General features: G+C 44.4%; 1 protein-coding gene across 2 annotated transcripts; it reads right to left on the minus strand.

The window, feature by feature from the left end:
- Positions 1 to 3,300: 3,300 nt before the first annotated feature.
- Positions 3,301 to 8,929, minus strand: LOC139823729 (uncharacterized). Of its 2 annotated transcripts, none has more exons than XM_071796237.1 (2): positions 8,324 to 8,929; positions 3,301 to 7,023 (listed from the first exon to the last, which is right to left on the minus strand). In XM_071796237.1, the coding sequence occupies exon 2, from the start codon at positions 5,281 to 5,283 to the stop codon at positions 4,204 to 4,206; it is 1,080 nt and encodes a 359-aa protein (XP_071652338.1). In that variant the 5' UTR covers positions 5,284 to 7,023; positions 8,324 to 8,929; the 3' UTR covers positions 3,301 to 4,203. Both variants share the same exon structure in this region, with proteins under 2 accessions (XP_071652338.1, XP_071652339.1).
- Between the last annotated feature and the right edge of the window lie 410 nt (positions 8,930 to 9,339).

Here is a 9,339-nt window from a genome sequence, read left to right on the forward strand (position 1 = left end):
GGGATGTAACGATGCGCCCCAAAACGCATCATTCCCGGCGAGCATCAGCCGGATGCCGCCCGGCCGAACACCCGCCGGGCGAGACAAGGCACGGTGTGCCCTTTTTTAAACTATCAATCTCGCGTATCAGTTCGCAAACGGACTTAGCGCGGCAACCGACTCGAAGCGCCGAGCGGTGCCGAAAACGGCCGAGAGCCACCGAACGCAATCGCGGCGTCGGGGCGCCGTACTTCCCGAACGCTCCACCGCTCCATCCCGGCGCGCGCGATTGCCGTCGCGTATACCCCCGCCACGCCGACACGCCACCGCGGGCGTATATAAACCGAGCAATGTTGCTAGGTTTTAGATTCCGCCATGAGCCAGCAAACCGATCCGACCGATTCTCCGCTGCTCACGGATCCCGAAATCCCACAGTCGAACAACCAGGAGGTAGAGAGTATTTTCTGCCTCTGCCGAGTGAAGCATCTAGGCGGTTGACTCGAACTTCCATACGAACACCTGTGACACCGGAGTGAACAAGGGTAAGAGAGTTCTTCTCTTACTCGCCAAGGGTCTTGGCCACCCGGTGCCGCCTCCCGCCTACACGAATCGATGCGCCAGGAGATAGAGAGTACTTCTCTATCTCCGCTAAGGGTCTTAGCCGCTCGATATCACGTCCAATCGCGATCCAGCGCCTTACGCGCGCACTGCCGCCGCTATCCAAACCTGCGATACCGCGTCACCCGCGCCGAAATCACACACCGTACTTCAGCGAGCCCGCACGCCCGCCGATCCGCGAAACTCCGCGATCTCCGTGTATCGTCGCTTTACCAGGCGTCCGCAAGCTCCGTGATATCTGTATATCACCGCCGTTGTAACCGCCTCCGCGATCTATTACTCGTTCCCATCAACTCCGCGATATCTGTACGTCACCGCCATTGTAACCGCGTCCGCGACCTATTACACGTACTCAGCAACTCCGCGATATCTGCATTTCACCGCCATTATAACCGCATCCGCGATCTATTACTCGCTCCCATCAAATCCACGATATCTGTACGTCACCGCCATTGTAACCACGTCCGCGACCTATTACACGTACCCAGCGACTCCGCGATATCTGCATTTCACCGCCATTATAACCGCGTCCGCGATCTTTCACACGTAGCCATCGACTCCGCGATCACTGTAAACCGCCGCTATCGTAGCAGCGACCGCGATCTTTTGTACATATTCACCGCTCCCGCGAGCATCTCTATGTATTCACGCATAATTGAATAAACCTTATTTTGTTTTGTTATATTTTAACCGAGTCTTGTGTTTTCCTTCGCGCCTACTCCGAACCCTGACCAGCCGCGAGCTAAATCCGCGCTTCGGAAGCTAGGTTGTTTTACGCAAGCCGAACTCTCAATCAGGCCGAACGAAATTACAGCGCGACCGAGCTCAAATGCCTAGCCGTAATATGGGGAATCCGCCGCATGCGGGACTATCTCGAGGGGTACCCATTCACCGTTCTCACGGACCACCAGTCGCTCCGGTGGTTGCAGAAAATCGACGCACCCACCGGAAGACTGGGCCGGTGGGCATTCGAGCTCCAGCAATACGACCTAGAGATCCGCTACAGGAAGAGAGCCTTTAACCGGGTGGCAGACGCGCTATCTCGCCAGCCCACGACAGCCGCCGTTACCCCCCCGCCCCGCTGCCCCTGGTATCGCCGCACGTTGCGCGCCGTGCAACACGCCCCGCGCGAATATCCAGACTACGAAATAAAGGAGGGAAAACTACTCCGTCACGTACTCCACAATCTCGATTTTAAAGAAACACCCGCCGACGAGCAATGGAAAGAGTGCGTAGCCAAAGACCGCCGCCCCGAAATCCTATACCAGAATCACGACGCCCCTACGGCGGGACATCTCGGGATCGCGAAAACAATCGCCCGGATCGCGCAGTACTATTATTGACCCGGCATGTTTCGGGAAATAGCGCAGTACGTCCGAAACTGCTCAAAATGCTTAAAGCATAAAGTTGCGCAAACACGACCAGCCGGTATGTTACACGCCACTTCCGTCGTCCGCCCCTGGCAACAAGTCACGTTAGACTTAATAGGGCCGCTGCCGCGCTCAAAGGGAGGGCATACATGGCTCCTGACCATGCAGGACCGTTTCTCAAAATGTCCGGATTTCACGCGCCGGGATATTCACGATATTCGATATATTTTTCATTTGACGTCGCGTTTTCCATTGGCGTTTTCAACATTGTTTGACGACAGTTATGACAATCATTTCTTTTAATACATCGTCGTGCCACGTACCCTGCAAAATATGTTATTGCATTTTCGTCATAATTACTGAGTTTACTTACATTGTCCATGTCCACATCAAATTCTTCGAACATGTCCGCATGTTTGTCAACTAATTCCGTTATGTCGACATCATCAACATCATTAACATCATCATCATCATCAACAGCAGGAACGTTACTGTCACTCATACAATTTTCAATTATCTTAATAACCTGATTCGGTTTATTAATAAGGGCCTCACTTTCAGGACATTGCACGTTGCCTTTATCGCTCGTCTGAATGTAACCTGTGGGAAGTACATGTCTAAATGATAGTCGGACCATTCTTGCGGTTGGATTAGGATTAAATCCTCCGCGTTGCCGAAGTTTCGAAAATAAATGCTCCACTGAATCTTGATTGCATAAGCCTGTTGCAAGTTTAAATTCTTCATTTTTACTTGCAAGTTCCTTATACAAAGCAAGAATTGCTTGCGTCGTAATGCCGAAACCTTTGAAACAAGGAACTTGAGTTATTTTGTCTGGAAATTTGGACCATGCAGAACACCACTGCACGAAATTTGACAATAGGTCTTCAATGTCAGAATTTTTCTTTGACAATGGCCGTTTTCCACCGAACTTTATTTTAAGGCTATACGAGTTGCAGGCATCAATTACGCTATTCATACGCTCTGCAAAATCAGCTGTCGCTTTCCATGTATTTGAATGTAATTCTTTTTCATCACCGGCCATTTTAATTGCAGCTGCGAATCTATGACTAAATATCTGAAACGCTCTTTTTACATTCATCGCTTCAAAACAATTTGGACGAATGTGTGCCTGTGTAATATGAGACAATAAATTTGAACCTCCTTCTGTCGCATTATCGATGCTCCAGGTTTCCACAAAATCGGAATATGATGCAATTGTTTCTCCTTCGTGATATATCTTGTCATGCGTTCTAAGGAAACTCGCTAATCTTTTCACTAAGTGCGGAAAATCGAATGAAGCATGATATCTTTTATCATTATATATAAAATATTGTTGCGCTGCGCTTCGCTATCGCACAATCACTCGCGTTCGCGCCGCGCACTCCCGGACTCGTGTAATAAAAGAAGGTGAACACTTTATTACAAAAGGAACTCAAGTTTATTAAAAATTCTGTACAAGCGTTTCAGGTGGAGAATACGTCCGAACGATCGGAGTCTCCCTGTAGATCTGACAGTCGTCGTGAAAATCAATACATCAACAACAACCGGTCGTTAAGGACCGCGCTTCGACTTGAAGCTATTCGAGCGAAGTTCGGGCTCCTCGTGAGCAAAGTTCCGCGCGCAACGGGTGTCTCAACACGGGCGCAACACTGCCCCCCTTCTTCCTAGATTGTCGTCCCGACAATCCACAGAAGGGCAGTGCCCCGATAATACGACTTTCCGGGCACCAGGCTGGCTCCTTGTTCTACCCCGGGCTGCTGCCACGGGTTAACGAACTGCCCTCTCTTGGTCCCTTGCCGTAAAACACCTTGAGGTAGGCTTCGCTTCCTTCGGCTTCCTGGGAAAGAGCTGGCCAGACTCCTCCCCTCCGACACCAAGACGAACCATCCTCTTCTGCGGGAACATTCCCCGACGTTGCCGCTCTTCCTCGAAATCTTTGGACAAGGGGGGGGAACTGTTGTGGACCCAACGTCTTAAAGACTCCCCAAGTCCTTGTCTCGGCATTTGCCCTACGTCCCACGGAAAAACCACAACTCAAAAGAACCGTGGGCGAGACAGTCTTCTTAATAATTCTCTTCCAAAGAAGTCTTGGCCGATGTTCCGCCGCGGTGGCTCAGGTCGAGATCCAAGCTTCCTCACAAACCGTATTAGACTTCCTCTAGAAAAGAAAAAAAAACAAAATACAACACGCAGTAACATCGATAAAACAACCAAACTTCTATAGAAAATAAAAAGTCTAATTTTTCTCATAATTGGGGCACTCAGAACGGAAATGCTCCGTTTCTCCGCAGGACCAACACTGATTGGTCCTGCAACTCCCTCGAGGCGCGCTGTCCTTTCCATCCTCCCCCTCTTTCTTTTCTCCCACCTTTCCTTCCACATTCTCAAAATTCTTTCCGAAATATTCCCTTTTTCTTTCAAAACTATTCCCCTGAATAATTTTTATCGCTTTCGCCCTTTCGACGGCTGTTTTTAAGGAAGTTACTCCCTCCAACTGGAGAGTCCTTCTCAAAAAACCGTCAGATAACGCAGAAACAAATTGCGCGCACACGATCTTATCTCGAACCGAAAAAGAACACTCGGGGTAAGCTAATCGCGAAAGTCTTTCTAAATCCGAGCCAAGAGAAGCCAAATCCTCTCCATTTCTCTGCTTTCGACCCGTAAATTGCGTATAAAAGTTTTGCGACAAACCCCCTTCGCCGAAGCACGTCTCCAATTTCGATTTTAATTCTTCGAAGCATAAGTTATCTAAATTTTTGACAGACTCTAATACCGTGCGCGCTTTTCCCCTAAGACTCGCGGCCAGCGCAACGGATTTTGACGCGTCGTCCCAATTATTTGCGCGCGCGATGAGAAGAAATTGGGAGAGGAATTCTCGCAGCGGCGTCGAGTCGTCGAACGTGTCGGGCTTCAGCTTGAAGCCTAATTCCGTACGCGCACAATTTCCGGGCGTTACTTCCGCGGCGGCTCGCGCTCTCGCGTCACCGAAATTTCCGCGCGACACTTCCGCGACCGCGGCGGCCCGCGCTCCCGTATCTCTGGTCGCGTTAAATGAAAAGAAACTTAGCTGCGGGAGTTCTCGTCGCTGTGGCTCCGCTTCCCGTTGTCGCAGCAACGCCGCGTACTCCTCACGCATCTGGCGAATCTCCTGCATCATGTCCTGCAGTGTTACAACTTCCGCTGAGAGCTGAGGAGCGCTCGAACCGGGTCGTATCTCAGTCTCTGTCTCGAGCCGTGGAGCGCCCGGTCTCGGGGTTCCCATCCGCGCTCTCTTTTTCGTCGCCGGCGCTGTCAATGACTCGTTGGTGCTCGCCATTAATTCCGCTCGTCCGCTCGTCCTCGCTCGTCCGATCCCGGACGAGCCCCCAAAATGTTGCGCTGCGCTTCGCTATCGCACAATCACTCGCGTTCGCGCCGCGCACTCCCGGACTCGTGTAATAAAAGAAGGTGAACACTTTATTACAAAAGGAACTCAAGTTTATTAAGAATTCTGTATAAGCGTTTCAGGTGGAGAATACGTCCGAACGATCGGAGTCTCCCTGTAGATCTGACAGTCGTCGTGAAAATCAATACATCAACAACAACCGGTCGTTAAGGACCGCGCTTCGACTTGAAGCTATTCGAGCGAATTTCGGGCTCCTCGTGAGCGAAGTTCCACGCGCAACGGGTGTCTCAACACGGGCGCAACAATATGGTTTGTCAACATTAACTCCTAGTTGACTGTAAGCAGCTTGATTATTTGTACCTTGATCGCATGTTACGAGTTTCACATCAGCACCCGTTTCATTTATTTTATCTAGACATATTTTGACTAAATGAACTATTTCATGTGATTTTATACATTTATCTGGGAGAAAATACGCCAATGGTTGTCGCCATGGATGACGTGCATTCAAACTATCAAGGCAAAATACGAAGACACACTTGGTTCTTTCTGCTTTTTTGCCCAGAGGTCCTAGATCAACAAGACCTTCTACTTCGTCATATTTCGTGGAATATTCTTCAAATTCTTTTATAGACATCTCGTCCCATTTCAAAGCACACGCTCTTTTTTCTTCAGGGATTTGTGCAATTTTTTCTTTTAATTTCTTAAAAATAATATCACAAAATCCCGGTTTTATATCGTATTCTTCTACCCGTCTTCTAACTGTTCTTTGTCCAGGAAAGTTACAACCTGCTTTCTTTAAACGACAAAATGCTGTTGCTGAATAATAATATAATTGCTTAGAAAGCATTTGCTCTTCCTCAGTATATCGTACACGTGGCGTATGCAGTTGCAAATGTATCATAGTTTTTGCTACAGGATGCAGTTCTTGTTCATTTACTAGATTTGTTAGCATTTGTTTTTTTGTTACATTTTTTTGCGTTTCTTCCTTTTCTTTCTTTTGTTTTAATTTCTTACACATTTTTGTCATACGTTGCAGCTCGTCTTTTAAACGTTTCATTTCTTTCCGTAATTTGAGGTTCTCTATTTTCAATGCTCTGATTTTTGCATTTGGATTGTTCTCTTTATTTCTTTCAGTTTTATACTATTTTTGTTTAATATTTATTTCAGTGCTGTTATCTTTGCGTTTAACATTTTGATGAACAGGTGGCTCCAGACGCACCCATTCCATTACGTCTTCCTCTTCCGCAGATATTTCAAAATTTAAAACCGCAGCAGGCCTGTACGTCCGCAGGGCACATTCTTGAGGCGTTTGTTCTTCCAATATTATGTTCTCATCGTTGGTTGAAAGTTGTGCTACTGGGCTATGTCTTTGCATTTCTTCCACTTCTACATTTTCTTCATTTGCTATTGAACTTTGAGGCATTTGTTCTTCTAATAGCATGTCATTGTTGGTTGAAAATTGTGCTACCGAGCTATGTCTTTGCATTTCTTGCACTTCAACATTTTCTTCATTTGTTAGTGAACTAGCGTTTTCATACGCAACTGGTACAGCATCCCGTGTCAATCGTTCTTTCGTTGCATTTGTAAATGACGTGTCGAGGAAATGATCTTCGCATAATCCCAATTTTCTGATAGTATTCACTGACATTTTTTCTAAATGAGTATTTCCTGTAACAGAAATATAATAAATTACATGAAAAATACGATTACACGTTTACTTTTAAAAAAGTTTTTTTTTTATAAAAATCTATAAATAAACATATTTTTGTCTCAACTTCACTATAGCCAATCGATTTCTCGGAAATGTTTTTCCTGAAAAACAGGTATTACAGATTAAAATTTGTTTATTCCAACTGGCAACGGAGCTACGGTGATTCAAACAAGCGGAGTCCCAATTCGCACCAGTATGGAATTTGAAGGTGCGCAACTGTGGTAATTAAGAGTTAAGTTGCTTGAATATTAAAAAGTGAAAGAAATTAATAAAAGAGACAAATTAATATTAATCTAGTATTATTTTTTTTATTTTGGAGTACTTATAGCTTATTAGATTTTTTAATTATATAATTATTTTAATAAATTTAATCTATCTTGGTAAACTAAATTGTAAGAAATGACAACATTTTGTACAAGTATTTTTTCATAAATTTTATATTTTTGAAGCGTGAGAATTTGTTTCATTAGGTACTCTGTATATACGTAAATACGTGTCTCTGTGTAATAATTTGATTGTGTCGAATCTGACCGACCAAAATCGTTAGATTTCGTAAGGATCGCACACTTTAGAGTACGGAATTGTATAAAAAATCGCACACTCTCTGTGACCGAGAAGTACTGAGATCGAGTGCCGGCCCGCGCGCGGAGATCCGAAGGTTTTATCTACGTGAATCTCGAAAGTTTTTCGAACTCCGGACTCCCGGCAACGAGCCGAAAAATTCGCAGGGCCAATCAGCTGTCGACAGCCCGAGAAAGCAGCTAATTTGGTGAGTATCAACGGCTCAGCTGAACTCAGAGTCGACAACCGATCAGCTGTTTTCGCCGAAATATCTCGCTTTGTCCCGAGTGTTTACCTCGCGCACTCCCGGGGACCCGAGATAAACGAGAATCAGTACAGGCAAAAACAAGACATCGTTTTTCTGTCTCGCGATGTTTCTAAGAAATATGCTATTCATTCCCGAAACGAAATTAAGCATTTAATATTTAATACAAATTAAGATCGATTTAAGGATTAAGCAATTTTCCGGAAAGATTAAGTAACAATTTTTTCGCGTGATTTAATGAGTGCGATTCCAAACATACGGGTACCCGAATTATCAAATTACCCGCAGACCCGTATACAACCGAAAGAGGGCGAATATCTAGATATTCAGGTATCCAGTTTTTTTCCCAGCTCTATACGTAACATATACCCGGATCTTCCGTTGTCAGCATGTCAATATACAATTGACATAATAATTGCATAGAGACTTACCTGTATTGCATATCCACGTTTTGCATCTTGCATCTTGCTTTGGGAATCTGAATAGCCGTTTCCCATGCGATTTCCCATTCTTGCACTTTTTGTACATGCACCTATTGTAAAAGCTATCTACAGAGCACTGACTCGACATTGCACTTGTTTATAATAACGCGATGCGAAAAGAAATTATAAAAATAAAATAAGAAAAAATATAGAATTAAAAAAATACAACACGTGAAAGAAAAATAAAAAAATTAATCGACAGAATAGAAGTACACGCGTATCGCACGATAGAAGTACACACCCAAAAAAATTTACAGAAATCGTGTCGGATAATAAAAAAAGTTACGTGTTGTAAAACACACAGATCTCTCAGATCTCACAGATGTCACAGATCGTTAAAAGAATAGTTTATAGCTTCGTACAAAGCAGAATCAGATCCGTAATGTACGAAACACCGCGAAAAACCGCGAAACACCGCTAAACAGCGCAAAACACCGTAATTGTTATCGCACACTGAACCGTTAATCGTACCTAGCCACATTGATTATTCTCCGCGACTGAATCGTCGAAACGCGAAGCAGCACTGTTGCGCTTGTTTTGTTCTATCTCACCAACTGTCACTGTGAGAAATTATAACAGACACACTCGTAAAGCCTTATTATTGATAACTTTAAGCGCGCTGCCTTGTAATCTATGTTCTTTCAATCTTTAATACATAATAAAAGATAAACGAATCTGCTTATTGTAAATGTAAAGCACTCTTCGTATGTAATTATTCAAAAAGATATAATTTTACAAACGGTTTCTTTATCTTTTTGTATCTGTTTTATATCGTTATAAAAACAAATAAAATGTTCGTCAAAAGTCAGTCCTTATATCTTAAAAATATTGCATACATATTAGGCGCAAACTCTAACAATTCTTTTTGCATTTTTTCTAAGTAATGTATTTCGAACTATCATAAACTTTAAAATCGATAGCATTTTTAGCTATCAATTATATCTAGTTCATAAAATTATAATGAC

The sequence above is a fragment of the Temnothorax longispinosus genome, unplaced genomic scaffold, assembly GCF_030848805.1.
Source record: "Temnothorax longispinosus isolate EJ_2023e unplaced genomic scaffold, Tlon_JGU_v1 HiC_scaffold_17, whole genome shotgun sequence".
In the NCBI taxonomy this organism is placed as follows: domain Eukaryota; kingdom Metazoa; phylum Arthropoda; class Insecta; order Hymenoptera; family Formicidae; genus Temnothorax; species Temnothorax longispinosus.

Bases quoted from the DNA above. Each gene is read 5' to 3' on its own strand.
- LOC139823729 (XM_071796237.1), bottom strand. From the start codon at position 5,283: ATGGCGAGCACCAACGAGTCATTGACAGCGCCGGCGACGAAAAAGAGA.